The 26,423-nt window shown below is 43.8% G+C and overlaps 1 protein-coding gene across 1 annotated transcript in view; it reads left to right on the forward strand.

Moving 5' to 3' along the window:
• The window catches only part of VSIG1 (V-set and immunoglobulin domain containing 1), a gene marked incomplete at its 5' end in the record, with an annotated part of 194,121 nt that overhangs the window by 104,216 nt on the left and 63,482 nt on the right, over positions 1–26,423 (forward strand). Inside the window, one exon of the mRNA XM_029586037.1 lies at positions 3,137–3,297. Coding sequence (XP_029441897.1) covers positions 3,137–3,297 — 161 coding nt within the window. The remainder of the gene's footprint in view (positions 1–3,136; positions 3,298–26,423) is intronic.

Below are 26,423 nucleotides of genomic sequence, written 5' to 3' on the forward strand. Positions count from 1 at the left end.
CCCTTCCACCTCACACTTTCCGAGCGGCCCACCAGGGCCATCAACAGAGGGAGCCTCACAGTACCCTCTCTTAAAAAGGGATCGCGCAATTTCCATTGCAGGTCCCAAGCACTGGAACTCCCTCCCTACATTGCTCAGACTTGAACCTAAATTTAGAAAGAAATTTAAAGGCCTGGCTCTTTCAACAAGCCTACCCAGACTCGACCCCGCTCACCGCTCTCCTATGCAACCTGCCGATACACGCGTGCACACAATTCTGGGACAAGTCGCTGTCTATTAACCTTGCAAGACCCCCGTTCCTACGCTTTTGTAAGTCCCTTGTATATAAGTTACTACCAATCCTCTCGCTACACCGCAGCATAAGAGTTGTTAGTTGCGCTAGATCCTCCTGCTCTGCCTGTTACTTGTTGCAATTACTAGTTTCCCCCGCCCCCTCTCCTGTTTTATGTACTTTCCATCTGTTCAGTTCTAATGTAAGCCCGTATGATGTTAATAAATAAATAAAATAAATACCAGGGCGTGTTTCTGGAATCATAAGATATCTAATGAGAAAGTGGTGTCCCTAAGCCCTGGAATTGCCTGCACAAGGGTTGTGTAAAAAGCAGAGAGCGAGAAGAGTTAACCCGTTACCATAGAACAGAATTGGAAGGAATTGTAAACAGGTGCCAAAAAGTAATTCTCTTACAGTTGTGGTAATAAAAAAGTGAAAACACTTCATTTTAAAGATTTCCCCCAATTTTTGCCAATAAATCTCCGCCTTTTGGTAAAATGTAGGATCATATTTCATCAACTGAAGAGGGATGGGTGACCCAGTATCACCAATACTCCTCAGAATTCCTGTCTTTGAATAATATTGTTTATCCATTTCCATCCTGACTTAGAGATAACTGGGGTGGGGAGAATCATTAAGTCACTATGCTCTATATTCTGTTTATTTGAACTTTTATTCTGCTACTTTCATAATGATCATAGCAGATTACATAACACATACATAATTAAAAACAAAAAAACTTATATAAAACAAACAATAATACAATGCACTGAATATCAAAAAGCTGTTCATTTCAGAGGACTTAGATCAAACAGAGAATAAATTTTCTAGTTACAATTTTCAACCAGGGAAAGCAGAGTTGCTTACCTGTAACAGGTGTTCTCCCAGGAAAGCAGAATGTTAGTCCTCACATGTGGGTGACATCATCAGACGGAGCCCTGTCACGGAATACTTTTGTCAAAGTTTCTAGAACTTTGGCTGGCACACTGAACATGCCCAGCATGCCACTAACCCTGTAGCCACCAGGGGTCCCCCTTCAGTCTTGTTTGTAGCAAAAGTATGAGCGAAAAATAAAATAAGAAAACGATGATAAACCCAACTCCGCCGGGTGTCAGGTGGGTTTCATGAGGACTAACATCCTGCTGTCCTGGGAGAACCCCTGTTACAGGTAAGCAACTCTGCTTTCTCCCAGGAGAAGCAGGATGGTAGTCCTCACATATGAGTGAATAGCAAGCTACAGGCTGACTCATAGCACAGGAGGCCAACCAGCACTCAAACTGTGCAACAGGCACAACAACTGTGGTGCTGTTGGCAATAATGAGGCAGCCTGAAATTCACAGCGGGTCGAGGTAGGACAAGTTGATTTCTACACCGGGAATAAATTCCTTAGGACAGACTGGCCAAAAACAGAGTCTTGTCCAGTCTTGTCTAGTCAGTAGTGAGCGTCTAGTGAGGTGTGGAGAGAGCTTCATGTCGCAGCCCTGTAGATGTCAGCAATCGGAACTGAACGGTAGTGTGCTACTGACAGAGGGTGCCTTCACTCGTCCCTGCAGTGGACATTGCCTCCTATCTAATTACTTCTTAGTTTTCTTAGAACCTCTCATGAGGGACTTTGTCAAATGCCTTCTGAAAATCCAAATACACTACATCTACCGGTTCACCTTTATCCACATGTTTATTAACCCCTTCAAAAAAATGAAGTAGATTTGTTAGGCAAGACTTCCCTTGGGTAAATCCATGTTGACTGCGTTCCATTAAACCATGTCTTTCTATATGCTCTTCCCGGCACTGAAGTCAGGCTCACTGGTCTATAGTTTCCTGGATCACCCCTGGAGCCCTTTTTAAATATTGGGGTTACATTGGCCACCCTCCAGTCTTCAGGTACAATGGATGATTTTAATGATAGGTTACAAATTTTAACTAATAGATCAGAAATTTCATTTTTTAGTTCCTTCAGTATCCTAGAATGCATACCATGTGGTCCAGGTGATTTGCTACTCTTTAGTTTGTCAATCTTCTCTATGCTTTGCAGTTTGTAATACCTTCTGTTGGATCAAACATAGGGAAGTTAGCAAGTAGCTCATTTAAAACAAATCAAATAAAATTATTTTTCACTCAGCGCATAGTTAAGCTCTAGAATTCATTGCCAGAGGATGTGGTTACAGTAGTTAGTGTAACTGGGTTTAAAAAAGGTTTGGATAAGTTCCTATAAGAGAAACCCATAAACTGCCATGACGGTAATTAATAAGCAATAGTAGCTTGTGATCTATCTAATGTTTGGGTACTTGCCAGGTACTTGAATCCTGGATTGGCCTCTGTTGGAAACAGGATGCTGGGCTTGATGCACCCTTGGTCTGACCTAGTATGGCAACTTTTTATGTTCTTATTGGAATATGAAAAGATGGTGCTCTACAGGAATTTGAGGATCCTACTTCTTAGATGGCGTATTCATATTATGCAGCTGCAGGAATGGTCAGAAATGTTTCCCCTTTCCTCCCTGAGAGGGCAGGAAATACTGGCCCTGCCTTGACAGCTCAAAATGAATGTTCCCATGCAGTGCAGTCCCTGGAGGAGCCAGTGCTCTGGGGCCCAGCGACCACCTCTCAGGCTTGCAAGCTTTCAGACTGACTTAAAAGGGCAGCATGGCGCACTCCTGGTTTCTTCTATTCCCATCAGCTGCAGGACCCTCACATTCAAGGCTCGATTTCCAAGGACCTGCTGGTCTCGGAAGCTCACTTTCATCTGACAGAACAGGAAACCTTTTCCTCTATTTTGCCATGACGATTGTCCTGTAAAATGATATCTCTTAATGGCTCTGCCAGAATGTGGCGTCCCTGACTGTTTGCACCTGATCTGTTGTTTCAGGCCTCTCCATTGCTGTGCAAGTGACTGTTCCACAAATAAGCATTAACGCACCCATTGGCCAGAATGCCACTCTGCAATGCACATACTCCTCCTCTTCACCATTAACAAACGTCGCCATCCAGTGGCTTTTCCACAAAAACCTTGCAATCAACTATACAACCGTAAGTACAAAATAAATTCTTATTACAGGTCCCATCACCCAGGATCACCAGGCTGGCAATAACTCGTGAAGGAGCCTTTTCCATTGCAGGGCCTATTATATGCAATTCTATTCCTTTATCCTTAACATCGTTATCATCTACTAAAGAATTTTAAAAAGCCTTAACATCCTATCATTTAAAGATTTATGTGAAGTGTAATACTGAGAATTGCTAACTGATTTCCAAGATTAATTTTTTACCTCATCTAAGACCAATGCACTCAGAGTATTTTATTTTAATTTTATTATATATGTCATAATTGTATTTTTATGCTATTTTATCTTCATTGATAGTCGTTATTTATTATGAATGTTTTATTTGTAACTTGCCCCGAACATTGGACGGTGGGAGTAATAAATCCTTTTAAATAATAATAATAAAAATAATTAGAGCTTCTGGAATTAATCGCTCAATCTTGTCCCATGTGGAGGCTTATAGTTATTCATCGGGCACAGGATGAGCCAGTCTTGGGTTTTTAACTCCTGTACTATTGCATTCTGGGATTTGCAGTCAGATTTCAGTCTGAAAGAAAAGAACCTATGGTTAACATGCTTCTCCCCTGACTAGCTTTCTTTTTATGTTATGAGGTAGGTAAAATCTTTACATGCCTTACAGTATGCCAGGAGACTGCCATCAGTGTGTACAGAGTTTGAAGATGGGAGACAGAAATAAAGGTCATGGGATAGGCGGTGATATCCTTTCGTTAAAAGACAGGAAACAGAGAGTAGGATTAAATGGTCAATTTTCTCAGTGGAAGGGAGTGGGCAGTGGAGTCCCTCAGGGATCTGTACTGGGACCCGTGCTTTACAATATATTTATAAATAATCTGGAAAGGAATATGACGAGTGAGGTAATCAAATTTGCAGATACAAAATTATTCAGAGTAGTTAAATCACAAGTGGATTGTGATAAATTGCAGGAAGACCTTGTGAGACTGGAAAATTGGGCATTCAAATGGCAGATGAAATTTAATGTGGATAAGTGCAAGGTGATGCATATAGGGAAAAATAACCCATGTTGTAGTTACACGATGTTAGGTTGCATATTAGGAGCTACCGCCCAAGAAAGAGATCCAGGTGTCATAGTGGATAATACTTTAAAATCGTCGGCTCAGTTGCTGCAGCAGTCAAAAAAGCAAACAGAATGTTGGGAATTATTAGAAAGGGAATGGTGAATAAAACGGAAAATGTCATGATGCCTCTGTATTGCTCCATGGTGAGACTGCACCTTGAATACTGTGTACAATTCTGGTCACCGCATCTCAAAAAAGATATAATTGTGATGGAGAAGGTACAGAGAAGAGCAACCAAAATGATAAAGGGAATGGAACTGCTCTCCTATGAGGAAAGACTAAAGAGGTTAGGACTTTTCAGCTTGGAGAAGAGACGGCTGAGGGGGGGGGATATGATAGAGGTGTTTAAAATCATGAGAGGTCTAGAACGGGTAGATGTGAATCCGGTTATTTACTCTTTCAGATAATAGAAAGACTAGGGGGCATTCCATGAAGTTAGCATGGGGCACATTTAAAACTAATCGGAGAAAGTTCTTTTTCACTCAATGCACAATTAAACTCTGGAATTTGTTGCCTGCGGATGTGGATAGTGCAGTTGGTGTAGCTGGGTTTAAGAAAGGTTTGGAAAAGTTTTTGGAGAAGAAGTCCATTACCTGCTATTAATTAAGTTGACTTAGAAAATAGCCACTGCTATTACTAGCATCAGTAGCATGGAATAGACTTAGTTTTTGGGTAATTGCCAGGTACTTATAGCCTGGATTGGCCACTGTTGGAAACAGGATGCTGGGCTTGATGAACCCTTGGCCTGACCCAGTATGGCATATTCTTTTGTTCTTAAGGTCAACCAAGGATCCAATAAAAAGTGATGATCACCTACAGCCAAAGTTAGCAATGGCTCCTTCATCTTTCTGCATCAACATGAGAAAAGCTGGTCACAAATGTATTTAGTCCAATAGAAAGTTTTCATCTATTTCAGGGGTCGGGAACCTATGGCTCGCGAGCCAGATGTGGCTCTTTTGATGGCTACATCTGGCTCGCAGACAAATCTTTAATAAAAAAGTAAAAATCTAACAAACCCCCCCACCCTCCTGATGCCCCCCAAGACCTCCAAAATTAATTTACTACAACCCCCCAGCCTCCTGACCTCCCCCACCCAAGACCTGCCAAAAGTCCCTGGTGGTCCAGCGGGGGTTCAGGAGCGGTCCGGGAGCGATCTCCTGGACTTGGGCTGTCGGCTGCCAGTAATCAAAATGGCATTGACGGCCCTTTGCCCTTACTATGTCACAGGGGCTACCGCCGCCATTGGTCGACCCCAGTGACATAGTGAGGGCAAAGGGCCGTCAGCGCCATTTTGACTACTGGCAGCCGACAGCCCAAGTCCAGGAGATCGCTCCCGACCGCTCCTGGACCCCCGCTGGACCACCAGGGACTTTTGGCAGGTCTTGGGGGGGGTCAGGAGGGTGGGGGGTTATAGTAAATTAATTTGGTAGGTCTTGGGGGGGTCAGGAGGGTGGGGGGTTGTAGTTAATTCATTTGGCATGTCTTGGGGGGGCGTCAGGAGGGTGGGGGGTTGTTAATTAATTTACTTGTATTTAGTTTTAAACATATTGTATGGCTCTCACGGAATTACATTTTAAAATATGTGGCGTTCATGGCTCTCAGCCAAAAGGGTTCCCAACCCCTGATCTATTTGTTGACCTTCATTTCTGCGTATCCTGGTGGACTAGCACAGCAACCAGCACTTTACTGAATATAGTTACAGTCTGCTCTAATAAAAGCAATAATAAGCTTGGAAAAAAAATGCCAAGTTTCATGATGGAGGGAAAGCAACACACATTCATAGCTTTCTAGGGTACTTGTTTTAAAACTCATTGTACAGCTTTGATATAATTGTGAGGATGTAGTTAGTATGTAAGTATTTGTCAAAACACCTCTTTTTTGTAATAATAATCTGTGAAGCATTATAAATTATAGAAGCTTTCAATTACAGCTCCCTTTAAATCAGTTTTGGTTACAAATATCCAAAAATCTTGCCTCAAATTTTGTGTACGTTATTCATTAGTATCGACATATTCTGCTAGAACAAACTGTTTTTACAATAAACTTGCTGTCTCTCTGACAGTGGTATGCAATGGCAGTGTTTTAGATGGCAGATACCCCCGCCCTTCCCTCCAGGACCAACATAGAGAGCAACTGCAGAAACTACAAATGTTCATTTTGGTGATGGTGAAACAAGACAGATGATCCAGTCCTACCGTGTTATGCCATGCTCACGTTTTCCAAACTGCAGTCAAGCCTAAGGTGGCCACATTTTTATGGTGCATGGACCGAGTCACAAGGGCCTAGGAAATGGGACGTTGATCAAGCAAGCAAGATGACGCCAGCAACATGAAGACATTGCGGACATGAACGCCTATGCCTTGTTCTTAAACATGCTATAGAATAAAACGTTGAATTCCTGAGGTCTGCAATTGCCTGCGCTGCTTAAGCTAGAGGACACTCCCCGGTTGCCAATCCATTTATTATCAGGAGAGACCAATGAATGGGAGCACATTTCCAGGCATTTTCATTAAGAACCATATCTGGCTTGGTGCTGATTGCACACTTGGACCCTTCCAGCGCTGTATTTATCATGCACTAAGCCCATGGAAAGAGAGCTGGATGGAGAACACTGATACTAATGGGCAGGAAGGCCGGGGCAGGGCTCCAGCTCGTTTCGCACCCTTCACTGGCCTCTGCTAGGTGTGGAAGTCCCACATCCAGCTGACAAGCACAGGAGCTAAGTGACGGAAAACGTGACAAGGAAATTGTTTTAAAAGGTAGACATCTTTGGTTTTAGCTGGAGAATGTGAATGGCGTGCTATTGCATTCTGCATGTCCTTCAAGGATTTAATCAGAGATATTTGTTAGGGTTGCACTCTTTTGTTTGGTAACACTGGCACTTGTTAAACTTCTTCTCATATGAGGGCATCGTTGTATATATACCCAGTATTTTCTTTGAGAAAATTGCATAATAGTAATAGGTTTAATGCTTTGCCAAGTGTTGCACAGATAATGACAAAGGAGATTTGAATTTGTCATATGCTGTCTTGTGATTCATAGCTCAGCACTCAGGGACGGAGCTTTTAAAAGGTGCACGGGCATACGTGTGCGTGCGTTTGTTGACCCACGCCCAGAGACATGTCGTTTTTTGTAACATACGTGCGTATATGCACGTATGTTATAATGTAGCCTGAACACACCTGCAAGTGTGTGCAATTTTAAATAGACGTGCGCATGTGCACGCCAGTGCCACTTCTACCGTGTAAGTGGGGGGATTTTACAAGGGACGTGCGCCGATGCCATTCACCATTGTCCCAGTTCGTTCCCAGTTCACTCAGTTTATGGGACAGGACTTTCAAACCTCCTAATGTAATAGCATCCCTTCCCTCCTGTTAGCCTCGACTCTTAAATCCCCGCTGCCTTGCCTATATCTTTTTGTTTTACTACTTACCTGCCATCCATAGTAGATTTATGCAGCAGGGGACCCCAGTGCGCAAGGACGCATACGTATTTGCACGCACATCTCTTGGCCAGGCCCTGATCTGCCCACGCTCCGCCCCTCTTCAGAAACGTTTTACTTGTGCGTGCAGTGGGAGATCTGCGCGTCCTCGGGTGGTTTTTGAAATCCACTTGGCGCGCACTGGCCCAACTTGTGCGCACATATCTCTTGGTTTTGGCACTCGCAGGGCTTTTAAAATTTGCCTTGAAGCACTGAATCACACCCCTACCAAAAGCAGAGAGCACAAAACAGATATGAGAGATGATGTAGGCAGTGGACATAGGACAAAATCATGGCTCTGTCCTATCTGAACTGTAGGGAGAAAGCTACAGTTCACGTATTGAGCAGGAAAGGAGTGTTAGACAAAAGCCTGCAGGGTTTAGAAGTAAGACACTGCTACCAAATGGCCAGACCTGACCTCAGGCTATTGTTCACCTGGCAATACAGACAGAATATTTATCAATGAATGAATGTTTCCAATGTGCTATCAGCAAGGCTGAGGACAGCAGTGCCATTCTGTAGGACCTAGGAGAAAAAAAATATTGCAGTCAATTCTTGCTTCTCATTGCTATCTAGGAAGAGAATCATGAGACCATTGTGGTTTCTCATGTTACATTACAGCTAAGCTTTCTGATCCGTCTGCATTTCAAACATAGTCATGCATGGTGCTAGCAATCCTCTTCGCCTTCGTCTTGCAGCCTCCTGTTCATATGTGAGAGTCCCAGGTGTCTGACACTTCAGTTAGGAAAGGACAACCACAAACTCCACAGACAGGTAGAGCTCCACAGTGTGACTTGACAACTGTTAACCTGAATTTAGAGTGTGTTCCTTTTTAAAAGCTTCCAAATGTAAGAGGGTAAAAGCGATGGTCTCGTTTGATACGGTGGTTATTGACTTTCATCGTGACAGTGCTTACAATGTTACAGTTGCATCCCTTTTTGTTGTATTGTGGGGCTTATGAAGGATGTGCATTTTCTTGTTTGGTTTTAGTGTGTGCAAAATGTGTTAATGTGCACAAAACATTTTTGTGCATACAAACACAAATATGAAATTTTGTACACAATTTCTTATTTGTGCTGGCATAAACTGCATGCACTGAAACACGATAGGAATCAAAAGGAAAAGTGAAATGATGATGATCTGCCAGCACATCCCTCAGTCTTAGTAGGGTGATTGTATTATTTTTATTATGGCTTTTACTGATTTTTTTTAAAATATGACTTATTTTCATCTGATTTCTGAAATGTGAACTTTGTATCTTTATTTTATTTTTATCGTAACTCTGTACACTGCTTTAGACAATCCAGAAAAGCTGAGAAGGTGGCCTAATCTTTTATAGGTCCAGCGAAAGATGTTTTAGTACAGAACTTCCTTATCCAAAGATGGGACTTGGGTGGTCTCGACAGTTCATGAATCTATTCAGAGACCTCCAGCACATTCTAGAGTTTCATTTCCCCTGGAAAATGTTTGCTTCTTGCACATTATTTATACTCTTTAGCTTTAAATGTCTCATCACATTTCCTCTCTCCCTTCTTTCTTTTAAGGTACACATGTGTAGGTCATTGATACGGGGCTTAAGGGGCAGGCTTGATTGCTTTTCTATGTGCATATCCCTTTGGAGGTGCGACCTCAAGAATTAGACGAGGGCTCCCCAATGGCCTGTCCAGCAGTATTGGCACCACCATTTTTCTATTGTAATAACTCTCCCTATGCTCTTATCGCTGCATTGTTGCTCTGTTTTACTACCTTCAGTTCATAGATATGATGATTATGAGATATCCCAACTGATTGTTGCACATCAGCGCCTCCCTCCACCACGACCACCAACACTGAATACTGCTCTCTTGGATGCAGGGCCAGATTGTGGGCAACCAATGCCCTGGGTGAAAAGCATCCCCCCCCCCCACACACACACCTGATGGAGGGGCAGCTGCATCGCTATCATATGTACTCCTGCCATATCATATGTACTCCTGCCATATAATTGCGGGCCTTTGCCAACCTCTTCTTTGGTAACTTCTGAAGAAGAATATTTGCTCAGCATTTCTTCTTTTTCCTCCTTCCTTCTTTTCATTGCTCAGTCTCGCAGTCCCACATCTGCCAGTCCTTTCTTCACTAATATACCTCAGAAAGGTCTTTACTGCCATGGCTATTGTTTGCTCTGTCCTTGCTACTTTCCTTAGCTTGTCAGGATACTTTTCACTGTCCTCCTGTTGCTGAGATCTCTTGTACCCGTTGAATGCTAATCTTTTTGCTCTTACCTTTTCGGTCACTTCTTTTGAAAGCCATGTTTCTATTTTCTTTCCTTTTCCTTTTCCTATGAATAGATGCCCCTGCCCTTTACAGTCGTGTTTCAGTTGAGCTCACTTTTCTTTTGCTTCACTAACATCTTCCTAACCTACCAGCACCTGCTTAAGGTTCTCCCCCATCACAACTGCAGGATCCCTGCCTTCGTGTGACTCCTCACTGCCACACTGGACCTTAGGCGACCACTTATCCCACTCAAACGTGCCATGTGAAATATCGCTTGCAGGTTCTGTTACCAATTGCCTGAAGAGCCCTCCCCTTGTCGAAGTCCTGCATTTTCCCACTTCTGTTTCTGGAGCAGGCATGCTCCAATCCACAACAGTCAAACCATGAATATCTCACAAATAATGCCTCCCCCTTTCATGCAAGATTATCGGTCTGACTACATTTCTGGATTAACTGTGTTGGACTCGAGTATTCTAAATACTCCAGTACTGTATATATTAGGGTAGGCAACTCTGGTTCTTGAGTGCTGCAAACAGGTGTGGTTTTCAGGATGTCCATAAAAACATAGAAACATGATGGCAATAAAAGACCATATGGCCTATCTAGTCTGCCCATCATGCCCTCGGTACTTGCCAGGTACTTGTAAGCCTGGATTGGCCACTATTGGAAACAGGATGCTGGGCTTGATGGACTCTTGGTCTGACCCAGTATGGCATGTTCTTATGTTCTTAACCCATGTGTTCTTGAATTCAGATACCATTTTTGTCTCCATGACCTCCAACTACCCTCTGTGTAAAGAAATATCTCCTAAGATTACTTCTGAGTCCATTTCTTTCACTCTCATCCCATGAGAGCCTCCTTTCTATTGAAAGAGCTAGTCTCCTATGCATGGAAACCTTTGAGATATTTAAATGTCTATCATATCTCTCCTATCTTGCCTTTCCTCTAGAACAGGGGTGGCCAACTCTAGCCCTAGAGAGCCACAGACAGGCCTGGTTTTCAGGATTTCCACAATGAATATGCATGAGAGAGATTTGCCTGCACTGCCTCCATTGTATGCAAATATATCTCATGCATATTCATTGTGGATATCCTAAAAACCTGGCCTGTTTGCAGCTTATGAGGACCAGAGTTGGTCACCCCTGTTCTAGGGTAGACATGTTTATATCTTTGATTCTATCCTCATATGCTTTAGATGAAGACCACCAATCATTTTAATGGCTACTCTCTCCACTGATTCCAACTGGTTTATATCCTTTTAAAGGTGTGATCTCCAGAATTGTACACAGTATTCCAAATGACTTCTCATCAGGGACCTTTAAAGGGGCAATATCATCTCCCTTTTTCTCTCACTATGCAGCCACTATGAATATGCATGGAAACCTTTGAGATATTTAAATGTTAATTTACATGCACTGACTCTACTGATGCATATTTGCATCAGTAGAGTCAGTGCATGTAAATATATTTCATTTGTACTCATTATGGATATCCTGAAAACCAGACCTGTTTTTGGCACTCGAGGATCAGAGTTGCTTAACCCTGGCATATTGCATATTCTAAATAGCATGTCTACAATGGCAGAATGTGTATTCAGAATACTCAGCATTCCAAACACCAGGGGTATTTTTTCTGCATGTAAATGCAATAGTTATTTCTATTCTGTAAATGAAGGTGCTCTAGCATCATTGAAAGTACAAGATTTCTAGATGATAAACAGGCTCTAATTACTTGTATCAGTAGTGCTGAATTTTTAGGTATTCTCTAAGGGTCCTCTTGAAGTGGGAGCCAGGGGCTTATTCAAGATCCCATCTGTGAAAGGGTGGTAAAGAAGCAGTAAAATTACTTTAACAGGCATGCCATTTATAAATCATTATAATGCCAACATTCCAGCCTAGCCATAAACTCATCTTACATTTGTTGAGAAGGACCTCGAAAGGCCTTGCATTCTGTTGAGAAAGGCCTTGCATTCTGTTGAGACAGGCCTCGAAAGGCCTTGCATTCTGTTACATTCTGGTGTTTTAGTGTGCCCTTGGGCCTCAGCCTGACCCTAGGCGGATCCAGGACCGAAACGAGGGTTGACGGCGTGTTCCACCATGGCTGACGGTCTTACCCTCTGCCAGGCCAGCAAGCTCACATGGCCAACAACAGAAGATGTTGGAATGTGAATGGTCCTCCGACCATTCCGAGCCCTTTCGGACCTGCTGAATGGAACAGCATGGAGTAGCAGGCCTGACCTGAGGTCGAGGGCAGACGGGCCTTGACACGAAGACATAACAGCAGACTCGATGTAACGGCATCGCGGACGAAGACATGACACCAAAGCTAATGCGAAGACATCATGGACCAGTGGTCGATGCGACGGCATCCTGGACCAGGGTCGATGCGACGACATCAGGAACAAGACATGATACCAAGAGTGATGCAATGGCATCCATAACGAGACGAGGAACTGACGAAGTCCAGACGAGATGAGAAGCTGGGCGGAAGGACATTGGCACTGTCTCTCAGGGCGCCCTACTCAGCCCACCCACGGGACTGAGTCGCGAACCACCCTGTCCCACTGCGTGCCCTACACAGCCCGAGGTGGCTGGTCACGGACCACGCTGGGAGCGGGACAAGTGCAGGGAAGGATCCAGTCGAAGCAGAATTCCAATGACAGAGCCGATGTCGTCCGAAGCTCCACAAACAGCTGGCAGGACATGACGGCTCAGGAGCACAGGACACCAGTCCACCTGTAGGCTAGTCCACGCTCGGGCAAGACATCATCCAAGGGACCCCCGGCCTAACAGGTATCAGAAGGCTCAAGAGCGCTGAAGACGCAGGAGCAGGACATCAAGGAACCTGGAACATCAGGAAACGGAGGATCAAAGCGAGACACCAGGACACCTGGACAGGGACCTCAGGCAACGAAGACATAACTTGACATGGCATGACAACAAGAACTCCATGGAGAAGACGTAGAAGACCTGACGGAGCTCTGGCAGGCAGGAGCCTCCAGAGAGAAGCAACTCCGATGCAAGGCGAAGACTGAATGACAGAGCAGCCCTTTTATAGGGCTGGTACAGGAAGTCCACTCCCTAGGTGGGGTCAGCCACACTTCCTTTGGCTGGCCCTTTAAATCTTGAAGAGAGGCGCATGCCGGCACCTAAGGAGCAGGAAGCAGGGCTGTGCAGGACCATGGACAGCGGCCTGCACAGCGTTCAGCATCAGAGGCACAGGGCTAGCCTGAGGAGCAGGCCCAATGACAGCAGCGGCTCCAGCCGCTGCAGGAGGCCCCGGGAGCGGCTCCAGCCATCACTCGAGCCCGGGGATGCGGCCCTCGTGCCGCGAAGATGAGATGATGTCGGCGGCGGTCCCAGCCGCACAGGGGACGGCAGGAAGTCCGCGGCAAAGAGGAATATCCGGGGCGGCCTCTGGGCCGCATGGGCAAAGACACAGTCCATGGCTCCAGCTGCGTGGAGAGGCCCGACGGCGGCATCCGGCCGCGTTGGGTGAAGAGAAGCAGTGGAGGTGTGAGCCTGTTCGTGGGGGGCCCGTGGGCAAAAGGATTCATAACAACATTTGAATATTGAAAGATAAATGTACATATAGCCACTTAGAATACTTTTTTATTATAGCCAGTTAAAGAAATATTTCACCAACTATGTAACTTAGTCATTGGTGGAGAGGTTAGAGGTGCTACCCTACATAGACTCTGGTATCAACAAACGATCTTTGACAGAGCTGCTCCTGGTTCACTGCATGGTAATCTGTAATTTCTATCCATAAGATATATCTTATATTTTCTGTTTTGAATAAAAAGGATTTTTTTCCTCAGCTGACTCCAAGCACTCCCTCATCCTGTGATGGAGTACAAGCAGTAGGGCTCTGGAAGTAGATGCATTAAGTATGACATTACAATTTCTTTTTAGTTTTGTAACTTTTAATTTTTTCTTATATTGGACAAGTTTATGTAATTTTATTCCTATTTAATACTTTAATTTTTTTGAGTTGCTTTTATTTTGTTAAACGTGGCGATAGAAACATGTTTTCTGCATAACGGTATAAAAAAGCTGTATAAATAAATAAATTATACTAACAGCCAGGTTTAAGCTTTGTGCAGTCTGCAAATTGGTGTGCATGCACTGTTTTGAAAAGGCACCTCCTTTTGTTCAAGAAGGATTTAATTTCCTGTTACATCAGGAAAGGAAAAAAATAATCCATAGGCACAATCTTGCAAGGAAAGAGGTTTGGTAAAACAAAAAGTCACAAATTTATCCAAAAGAGCTCAAGTCCAACAGTGTTTATATTTTTTTGCACAAGTTCATTTATATTTTCAGTGGAAATTTTTTCAGTGGAGTTTTTCCAATTCCAGAAACTGCTTGGATTAGAGCCCTGAGACAAAAATGTGCTATTTCAAAATTGTGCAAGGTAACTGACTTGTATTGTTTTTGCAATTTCTTGCCCAAAACTTAAATTTGTCCTAAATTGTGCACCAAACTTGCTGGGACTTATCCAGCTAAGTGGCAGCTGCTGAATATCTGGCTATGTTCAATGGCCTTCATTTAGCTGGATAAGTATTTATCCGGTTAAGTAGATAGTCGGATATCTTGGGGGCAGGCAATGGGTAGATCAAGGTGGGGCAACTTATCAGGTTATCATAATCAGATAAATGCCCATATTCAGCCTTTTCCGGTTAAGTTAATTGAATAAGTTAGACCAGCTCAATAGCAGTGGCTTACAAAAGTATTTGACTCCCTAAAAAGTCAGCATATTTGTGTGGATTGCAAATGACACTTACTTAGATTATTCCAGACAGTGGGGCAGATTTTCAGAGCCCTGCTCGCCTAAATCCGCCCAAAACCGGGCGGATTTAGGCGAGCAGGGCCCTGCGCGCCGGTAAGCCTATTTTACATAGGCCTACCGGCGCGCGCAGAGCCCCGGGACTCGCGTAAGTCCCGGGGTTTTCGGAGGGGGCATGTCGGGGGGCGGGCCCGAACCGCGCGGCGTTTTCGGGGCGTGTCGGGAGCGTTCCGGGGGCGGGCCCGGGGGCGTGGCCGCGCCCTCCGGACCCGCCCCCAGGTCGCGTCCCGGCGCGCAGGAGGCCCGCTGACACGCGGGGATTTACGCCTCCCTCTGGGAGGCGTAAATCCCCCGACAAAGGTAAGGGGGGGGCTTAGACAGGGCCGGGTGGGTGGGTTAGGTAGGGGAAGGGAGGGGAAGGTGAGGGGAGGGCAAAAGGAAGTTCCCTCCGAGGCCGCTCCGATTTCGGAGCGGCCTCGGAGGGAACGGGGGTAGGCTGCGCGGCTCGGCACGCGCCGGCTATACAAAATCGATAGCCTTGCGCGCGCCGATCCAGGTTTTTAGCAGATACGCGCGGCTCCACGCGTATCTACTAAAATCCAGCGTACTTTTGTTTGCGCCTGGAGCGCAAACAAAAGTAGGCTATTCGCGGAGTATGAAAATCCGCCCCAGTATGTTTATTGCAAACCAGTATGCCTTTAAAGAAAATTTTCCAAGTCACAATTAATTATTTCTCTGCACTTTTCGTAAAATAAAATAAACACTGAAAAATGTTGCTTGCATAAGTAGTCATCCCTGTCAGACTATTACTTGGTAGAACCACCTTTTGCTGCAATAACAGCTCTAAGTCTGTTGGGGTAAGTTTCTACCAGCTTTGCACACTATTTGGACTGATTTTTGCCCATTCTTCCTGGCAGATTTGCTCCAGGTTGCTCAGGTTGGTTGGATGATGCTTATGGACTACAAATTTCAAATAATGCCACAGATTCTCGATTGGATTGAGCTCTGGACTTTGACTTGGCCATTGTAGAACATTCACCTTTTTGTTCAGCCACTCCGGTGTTGCTTTGGCCTTGTGCTTGGCATCATTGTCCTGCTGAAAGGTGAACTTTCTCCCAAGTTTTAGTTTTTTAGCAGACTGAAGCAGGTTGTACAATTTTAATAAGATGCTCAGTCTCCACTGGGGAAAACCATCCCCTCACGTGATGCTGCCACCCCTATATTTTACTGCTGGGATGGTGTTTGCTGAGGAATGGGCAGTGTTAGGTTTGTGCCATGCATAGCATTTTGAATTTTGGCCAGAAAGCTCTATTTTTGTCTCATTTGACCACAAATCCTTATCCCACATTTTATCTGGGTCACTGATGCTTTCTGTCAAACTCCAGTTGTACTTTGATGTGGTTTTTCTTCAGTAATGGCTTCTTTCTAGCCACCCTCCCATGTAGGCTGGTTGTATGCAGAGCTCTCGATGTGAGTGACTGGTGCACCTCCACTCCAGTCTCAGCCACTGAACTCTGTATGTAGCTCCTTCAAAGTGAATGTTGGGCTCTCTGTGGCTTCCCTCACAAGTCTCCTCCTCGCTCTGACGCTGAGTTTTGAGGGATGGCTTTTTCTAGGCAGTGTCTGGATGGTATAATGCAGCTTCCATTTCCTCACAATTGATCCAACAGTGCTCACTGGGATATCCAAGCACTTGGATATTATTTTGTAGCCTTTTCCTATCATCTTTAGAATGCTTTTTGTGAATCTGAAGGAAAGCTGTAAAAATGAAGACCAGTCTGATCAATGATACTGGAATTAGAGGGTCTTTCCTGTCGATAGCAGGGCTGAATTAGCCATGATGTCTGGCAAACTTGCTTTTTTATCCATGGCAGTTGCTGCCGTGGGAAGCCTGCTGGGCAAACTGGATGGACCATTTGGTATTTTTCTGCTGACAATACTATGTTATTATGTAAAAGTTGACCTTTTTTAGTGATTCATAGGAGAGGCCAATTGTAAGCCAATTTTTAGGGCAATATCTTTCATCTGTGTAAACTTGGAGCTTCCACAGCACAGGGGTTCCAGTCTTATGCAAGCAGCATTTTTCAGTTTTTAATTTTATTTTACAAATAATGCAAAGAAATGATGAATTGTGACTTGGACAATTTCCTTTAAGAGTATACTGGTTTGCAATAAAGATACTGTCTGGCACAATCTGTGGGATTTGTAATCCATAGAAATATGCTGACTTTTTAGGGGGGTCAAATACTTTTGCAAGCCACTTATCCAGTTATATTCAGCAGCATAGCCATAACCCTAACCCTAACCATGCTGCTGAATATCCATTCTTAGTTAACCAGTTAGTTAATATCTGGATAATGTAGATAACCGGATATCTTTGAATATTAAGTCCTTAGTATTTTAACACAAGCCAAAATAATTTCTTTAATGAAATCTAATTGTTGGTAAGTTTTTCCCTGTTACTGGAGATTTGGATTTATTTTAAGGATGTAGTCTTTGTTTTGTATTGTTGCATGTGTGCTAATTTTGTTAGTGCGTGCTAAGAATTTTCTAGCATGCACTAAAATAATTAACATGCTCTAAATTTTATTTATTTATTTATTTAAAAAGATTTGTATACCGTCTTTACAAACCAAACATTTGACCAAAATGGTTTACAATATATTCAAAATCAAATAAAATAAGAATACAATCAAACTAAAAGAAAAACATCTAAAATTACATAAAAGTATATAAAATAACATCAAAAACATAAACAAAAGAAAGCAAAGTTAAGGAAAAAAAAGTACAATATACTCTTTAAGCCCTCGTTCTACCTAAAATATACTTTAAATAAATTCACTATACTAAACTTTATCCAAAACAGAAGAAAGCCAGAAGAAAATAAAAATAGAAATAAATTCCAAAAAACTTTCAGTGTACTATAGCATTGTGACATGCTAACTCAATCACAGTGAGACATTTTAAGAAGATTTCATATCTGCATAATCTGCATAGGCTATTTTGAAAAGGTATGTTTTTACTGATTTTTTTAATTCTTTGCGATTGGTAATTTGTCTTATAGCCTCGGGAAGTGAGTTCCAAAGTAATGGACCCGCTACAGAAAAAGCTCTCTCTCTGGTTATATTTAGTCTAGCGAGCCTGATGGGCACGTCAAGTAAATTTTTACTAGCAGATCTTAAATTTCTGGTTGGTTTGTAAAATCGTAGTGTAGTACATAACCATGTAGAGTCGGAGTCATGAATTAAAGCATGAATTAATGATAATACTTTATATTGCACACGAAATTTAATGGGCAGCCAGTGTAAATTGAAGAGAACTGGAGAAATATGATGTCTCATTGGTGATCCTGTCAATAGTCGGGCTGCAGCATTTTGAATCTGTTGCAGAGGTTTTAACATGGAATCAGGTAGGCCTCAAAACAGACTATTACAGTAATCTAAACCTGAAAAGATAAGAGACTGTAAAACTATCTGGAAATCTGATTTAAATAACAAGGGTTTTAGTCTTTTTAAGGTCTGCAATCTAAGAATGAATTTTTTACTAAGTGAGAAACATGATGTATCATGGATAAATTAGTATCTAGTTGTATACCCAAGTTACGGGCTATTCTTTTTACTTCAATCACCTCCTTTCCTAATGTGATTGATGACGTTGAGAATTTATAGGATTATCAATCGCACTTAACAACAGTAACTCTGTTTTTTTGGTGTTAAGTTTAAGTCTACTGTGACTTAGCCATTGTTCAATAGTTTTTACATAAATTTTACGTAGTGAGATAGTATCAGCCCAAGATGATTTATACGGAACAAAAAGTTGTATATCGTCCGCATAAATTTTGAATTGGACATCTAATGTTGATAATATATAACACAATGGTAACAGATAGATATTGAATAATACTGGAGATAGGGAAGACTCTTGTGGAACTCCAGTAGCTTGAGTATAAATTTGTGAGGATTTGCCTTTAAGATGTACTCGATAACTGTTAAACCAATTTAAAACAGTATTTTGTAGGCCAATTGTTTGAAGTCTCGATAAAAGTATTTTATGGTCTAGCGTATCAAACACTATGGAAATGTCTAATAAGATTAACAGGAAATCTGTGTTTGAATCAAATCCTCGAATATACGTGTCAGAGGAAGAGAGCAAAAGTGTTTCAGTAGAATAGCCCTTTCTAAATCCATATTGATTTGGATGTAGTAATTCATGATCATGTAGATATTCTTTCAATTGATATAGAATGAAAGATTCCATTGTTTTAGCCAAAGACGTCAAAGTGGCAACGGGTCTGAGATTAGAGAGATCTAAAAATGAAGGCGTTTTTTGTTTTTTTTTGTATAGGAGTAATAGCAGCTTGTTTTAATTGATATGGACACTTTCCAGATTCTAAGGATTGATTTATTATAGAACAAATTATCTCAGGACATTGTTCTGCTAAACCTTTAAAGACAGAACCAGAGCACGGGTTTAGGGGAGAGTTAGATGGTTTTTGTTTACATTATCTTTTGAACTGTTTCAATAGTAATCTTATCAAAGGAAGTCCAATTGTAAATTGAAGTCTGATCTGAATACGTAGGATAAGGTAAATTTTTAAATTCCATTACAATATTTTCAATTTTAGATTGAAAAAATAAAGCTATTTTATCACAAGTATGATTATCTATTTCGGATATTTCAGGATTCTGAAGAGAGGTCAGTGATCTGACAATGTTAAACAAGGCAGTTGGATTTTTATTTTTTCTGCATTTAGTTCGTGTCCATATGATCTTAAAGTTGCAAAGTAACTATTTTTTGAATTAATATTTTTATACTTTCTCCAGTACCGTTCCTTTTTTCTAAGTAACTTTCTTAGGTTACGTAGAGTATCTGTATACCAGTTATTATTTGGTTTTTTTCTTAGTTCTCTCACAGGACAAGCAGGATGGTTGTCCTCACAAATGGGTGACATCGAGGATGGAGCCCAACCACGGAAAACTTCTGTCAAAGTTTCAGGAACTTTGACTGGCCCCTACTGGGCATGCCCAGCACGGCACTAACCCTGCAGCCAGCAGGGGTCTCCCTTCAGTCTTCTTTTTTCCGCGCAGCAGTAAGCCACGCGGTTAAGGAGCTCTTACCACATTCCTGACAGGAATTTCTTCAACTAATTTCTTGAAGAAAAATTTGCCCCTCAGGGGTCTCCCCTCTTCAAATTTTGCTCCGCAGTACTTCGGTAAGTTTTTGCCGTTGTTTTTGTCGACTACCGTCGAGTTCGGCCCTCGAGGCCTGTTGGCAGTCGACCGTCCCGCGGCTAAATGTTTGGCCTATGGCCATGGCGTCGGGGGTTCCGTCGGTGCCCGGACTGTACACGTACTATGTCCATCACAGACCCACATAGAGTCTGTGTTTTGTGTTTAGGGAGTGAGCATGATGTCCTGACTTGCACCAAATGTGCCCTAATGATACCAAAAGGTCGCAAAGCCAGAATGGAGAAAATGGGACTCCTTTTCCATGCTCACACTCCGACGCCATCGATTGCATCGACGTCATCGGAATCGGCACCGTCAAAGTCTCACCATCGTCGACAGCCTCCCGGTGACCGCCTGCCATCGATGTCTCCGCGGCCATCGACTCCCGTCCCTTCCCCCGAAGATCGCGGGGATCAGAGAGAAGAACATCGCCATCGACGTCACAAGTCTCGGACCGTCGAGGAATCGAAGTCATCGACCTCAGTATTGTCCGAGCCTCCTCCGAAGAAGTCTCGACCAGAAGTGGCACCGTCCACTCCTGTCTCGCAGACACCGAGGCAACCCTCACCCCTTCGGGGTTTGGGAGCCGCGACTCCACCGGTGACGGTGGTCCCTCCGGCTCAGCCTCAGCCTCCCTCTCCCGTGGAGCCGGGTATTGTTACCCCCAGGTCTCCGGGTAGAACTGGACCGGCTGGTCCAGGAGGCCATCGACAAGGCGATGCAACGGTTCCAGATTCCTCCGGTATCAAGAGTGGAACCGGTCACCGACCCGATTCCAGCAGCACTGGCACCGCTGCTTGCCCGGATGGAAGCGCTTATGACTGCCCTTCCTCCGGTGATACCCGGGTCTCCGACAGCTATCTCATCGGGTGGAGAAACACCGTACCGAATTCCCCCTTCGGGGGTAGTACCATCGGTACCATATCGTCCCTCGCCACCGATACATTCCACGGGGGCGATACGCACATCAGCTCCATCGAGAATTTTGATGACGGCACCCATACCTTCGATGCTGACACCGATTCCTTCGATGCCGGCACCGGCACCGATGCCATCGAGGACATTCTCGATACCCCCGGCAATTCCTTCGAGTTTCTCGGAGCCTCAACCGGGGCCTTCAGGTATCCAACCCCCTCATGGTCCTACAGGTCAGCAACCTGATCCTTATGACACCTGGGGTGATGATACCTCCACAGACACCGATGATTTGCCTTCACCACCCTCTCCTGCGGGAAGTAGAAAGCGTTCTCCTCCTGAGGACCTCTCTTTCATAAATTTCGTGAAGGAAATGTCGGAGTTGGTCCCTTTTCTGCTTCAATCGGAGCAAGATGACAGGCACCAGATGATGGAGTTGCTCCAATTCTTGGATGCCCCTAAAGTCATCACTTCTATTCCAATTCATCAGGTTTTTCTGGACCTTCTAAAAAAGAATTGGGAATCTCCTGGATCTGTTGCTCCAGTAAACAAAAAAGCTGACTCTACCTATCTTGTACAGTCAGCACCTGGCTTTCAGAAACCTCAGCTAGACCACCACTCTGTTGTGGTAGAATCAGCTCAAAAGAAAGCTAAAAGAATAAAGCCACATTCTTCCATACCTCCTACTAAGGAAAATAAATTCCTAGATAGTATAGGTAGGAAAGTATACCAAGGAGCCATGCTAATTTCCAGAACAGCTTCTTATCAGCTATACAAAACTTAGATTGTAAGCCCTCTGGGGATAGGGAAATACCTACAGTACCTGAATGTAAACCGGTGTGATATCTCAGATTGAATGTCGGTATATAAAAATAAATAAATAAATAAATAAATAAGACCCAATACAATAGGGTCATTCTTAAACAGATACAAGAGTACTCAGATACCTTAGCAGAGCAGTTCCAACCACAACTTCAATCCCTACTAAATAAAGGGTTTGAAGCTGGGAAGCATGAGATAAGAACAGCTTACGACATCTTTGATGCTTCCACCAGACTTTCTGCTACGGCCATCTCCGCAAGACGCTGGGCTTGGCTTAAGTCATCTGACCTTCGTCCGGAGGTTCAGGACAGGCTCTCTGACCTGCCCTGTCTAGGGGATAATTTGTTTGGTGAGCAAATTCAGCAAATCGTTGCTGAATTGAAGGATCATCATGAGACACTTAAACAGCTCTCATCCATTCCTTCTGACTTACCTTCTAAACCAGATCCATCAATAAAGGAACCCTAACAGTACCTCCCCTCAAAAGAGCCCACCTCTCTGCCACAAGAGACCGCGCAATCTCCATAGCAGGCCCCAAGCAATGGAACTCCCTCCCACCCGATCTCAGACTTGAGCCATGCTTCTCCAAATTCAGAAAAAAACTAAAGACCTGGCTCTTCCGACAAGCCTACCCAGACTAGCCCGCACTCCCAGACCCCCCTGTTGACACCGAATCCTCCACCCCTGGATCCTCCCCATCCTGACCACTAGTAAACATACCTTAGTCTTACCGAACCCCTGTACTTAACTTCTCCCTATGACCCTTGTATACAAGCCTCTTCTTTATTTCAACGATTTTCGGATGGTCCTACAAGCCATTATTCTATCAAAAATCGACTATTGCAATTCGCTTCTCTTTGGCCTTCCATATTCATCCATCAAACCTCTCCAAATGCTACAGAACTCTGCAGCCAGAATCCTCACCAATACGAATAAAAGAGATCACATCACCCCCATTCTCAAGCTCCTCCACTGGCTGCCTATAAAGCAAAGGATCCTATATAAAGTACTCACCGTAATTCATAAATCCATTCACAATATCTCTCCTCTTCAATTAAGTAACCAACTACGCCCTCACTCTTCCTCTAGACCCATCAGAGGAGCATATAAAGGCACACTCTATGTACCCTCAACAAAATCCTCGCATCATAAACGTGCCATATCTACAGCAGGCCCCATTCAATGGAATGCGCTTCCACCAGACATTCGGCTTGAGCTCTGCCACTCTTCATTCAAAAAAAAACTTAAAACTTGGCTCTTTAGCCAAGCTTTTCCAGGACCATGATCATTTTTTCCCCTCCAACCAGCAAGAGCATATCTTCTTCACTAACCCCCATTTTCCATACCACTACCTGCTTCGGTATCTAATCTCTTGCTGCAGGACTCTTGAGACTTTCTCACTTATACGTTACAATTTTTTATGCTCAATAAGACCTGTCAGCTTAATTGTTTAAGTCTTTTTCTTTTCTTTCCTTTATCTTTTGGTCATCAATGTTACAACTTTATTGTTAATTTTGAACTAATATACCCTGTTCTAAGTTTCATAACCTTGTTCTATGTAATGCCTTTTGGCAATTTTCATGTTCTGTTTCAATGTAAACCGATGTGATCTTTATTTCATATAGGAACACCGGTATATAAAAATCTAAAAATAAATAAATAAATAAATGTTATCCTTACATACATAACTTCTCCATAAGACCCTTGTATATATGTTATCCATACAGCAAAGAGGATTATTTATTGTATATATGTTACTCCATTGGAAATGTACCCAGTTTACTGTTTCACTGTTCGCACTTTCCTCTCTTACTTTTCTTTTTGATTACTTAAAGACCCTCCCCCTTTTCCCTGTTCATTATACTTTCGACATTTCAGTTGTAATGTAAACCGGTATGATGTTTGCATACTAATATCGGTATATAAAACAAACAAATAAAATAAAATAAAAATAAACAGCCGTTCAAGAAGGACCCAAAAAAGTCCTTCTTCCATCCACGGAAGTATTATCCCCCACAAACCAAGTCTAGGTCTGCGAGGCCTTACCATAAATCTTAGCCTCGCCAGTCTCGAAAACAAAAGCCCGCAGCAGCTCCACAACCTGGCCCTGCATCGGGTTTTTGACTTTCAATTAGAGAGCAGTTGCCAAATCCCTCTTCCAACCATACCAGTAGGAGGTCGGTTAAGCCACTTTCTAGAAAAATGGCATCATATCACCACAGATCAATGGGTGATAGCGATAATTGCACACGGTTACCACCTCAACTTCCTGACTCTCCCTTCGGACTCCCCACCCATGCAGGCGTGGGGACTCACCGATCGCTCTGTTCTTCTCGAGCAGGAAGTTTCCCTTCTCCTCCAGTCAAACGCTATAGAACCCGTTCCTCCCTCACAACAAGGACTAGGGTTCTACTCCAGGTATTTTCTGATCCCAAAAAAGTCAGGAGGACTTCAACCAATCCTGGACCTACGGGCCCTTAACAAGTACCTTCACAGAGAGAAGTTCAAGATGGTAACCCTGGGCTTGCTTCTCCCTCTGCTGCAAAGAGGGGACTGGCTCTGCTCTCTAGACCTAAAAGACGCCTATACTCGCATTGCGATAACTCAACCTCATCGCAAATGCCTCCGTTTTTTAGTAGGCCAAAACCACTATCAATACCGAGTGCTCCCTTTCGGCCTGGCATCCGCACCACGAGTTTTCACCAAATGCCTCGTGGTAGTTGCAGCATTTCTCAGGAAGGAAGGTGTCAACATCTACCCCTATCTGGACGATTGGTTAATCAGGGCCCCAACCCAGCAAATCGCTCGGTCCTCCCTGACCCTGACAATTCAAACCCTACTTTCTCTAGGGTTTCTTGTCAATTACGAGAAATCCTACTTAATCCCATCTCAGACCTTATCCTTCATTGGGGCAGACTTGGACACCTTACAGGCAAAAGCCTTCCTTCTTCATCAACGAGTCCAAATCCTTGTGTCCCTAGCTTGCCAGTTGCAGTCTCAACGCACAGCAACAGCTCGACAATTCCTCATTCTGCTGGGACACATGGCCTCCTCAGTTTATGTGACTCCCATGGCCCGCCTGGCTATGAGAGTCATGCAATGGACTCTGAGATCACAATGGATCCAAGCTGTTCAGCCTCTGTCCTCCATTGTTCGCATCACCGATGCACTCCGTCTGTCTCTTGTCTGGTGGAAAACTCAATCCAACCTCCTACAGGGCTTGCCTTTTCACCTACCAGATCCTCAAATAATTCTCACAACCGATGCTTCCAACGTCGGTTGGGGAGCCCATGTAAACAATTTACAAACCCAAGGATTCTGGTCTCCATAGGAAGCCAAACACCAGATCAACTTCCTGGAACTTCGAGCAATACGACATGCTCTCAGGACTTTTCAAGATTGCCTATCGAACCACGTAATCTTGATTCAGACGGACAACCAGGTGGCCATGTGGTACATAAACAAGCAGGGGGGCACAGGTTCCTTTCTTTTGTGTCAGGAAGCTGCGCAGATTTGGGCAGAAGCCCTCTCCCGCTCCATGTACCTCAGAGCCACGTACTTGCCGGGAGTGAACAATGTCTTGGCAGACAAACTGAGCCGTGTCTACCACCCACACGAGTGGTCCCTCAATCCCTTGGTAGCAACCACTCTTTTCCAGCAATGGGGTTATCCCCACATAGACCTCTTTGCGTCCCCTCAGAACCACAAAGTGGACAATTACTGCTCTCTCATTCAGAGCCAGCACTCTCGGCCCAGGGATGCATTCTCTCTCCTGTGGTCAACCGGTCTGCTTTATGCATTCCCTCCACTTCCTCTTCTGTCGAAGACTCTCGTGAAGCTACGTCAGGACAGGGGAACCATGATCCTGATAGCACTGCACTGGCCACGCCAAGTGTGGTTTCCCATACTCCAGGATCTCTCCATCCGCAGGCACATTCCTCTGGAAGAGGACCCGCATCTGGTCACTCAAAACGACGGATGCCTCCTCCATCCCAACCTCCAAGCCTTGTTCCTGACGGCATGGATGTTGAAAGTTTAGTCCTTCAACCATTTAACCTTTCGGATTCAGTTTCTCGTGTCCTGATCGCTTCACGAAAGCCTTCCACAAGAAAATCTTATTCCTACAAATGGAAAAGGTATACATCATGGTGCACTTCTCAGTGCCTTGATCCCCTTTCCTGTCCAATTTCCAAATTCTTGGACTATCTCTGGCATTTATCAGAATCAGGTCTAAAGACCTCTTCCATTAGAATGCATGTCAGTGCAGTAGCCGCCTTCCATAAAGGTATCGGGGGTATCCCTATTTCAGTACAACCCCTTGTAACACACTTTCTTAAAGGATTGCTCTATTTGAAGCCACCTTTACGTCCTCCGGCCCCATCTTGGGACCTTAATCTGGTTCTTGGTCGCCTTATGAAACCACCTTTCGAACCTCTTCACTCCTGTGACCTAAAATATCTCACATGGAAAGTGTTATTCCTTTTGGCTATCACTTCAGCTCGCAGGGTTAGTGAACTACAGGCCCTAGTTA

Source organism: Rhinatrema bivittatum, unplaced genomic scaffold (assembly GCF_901001135.1).
Source record: "Rhinatrema bivittatum unplaced genomic scaffold, aRhiBiv1.1, whole genome shotgun sequence".
Taxonomy (NCBI): Eukaryota; Metazoa; Chordata; class Amphibia; order Gymnophiona; family Rhinatrematidae; genus Rhinatrema; species Rhinatrema bivittatum.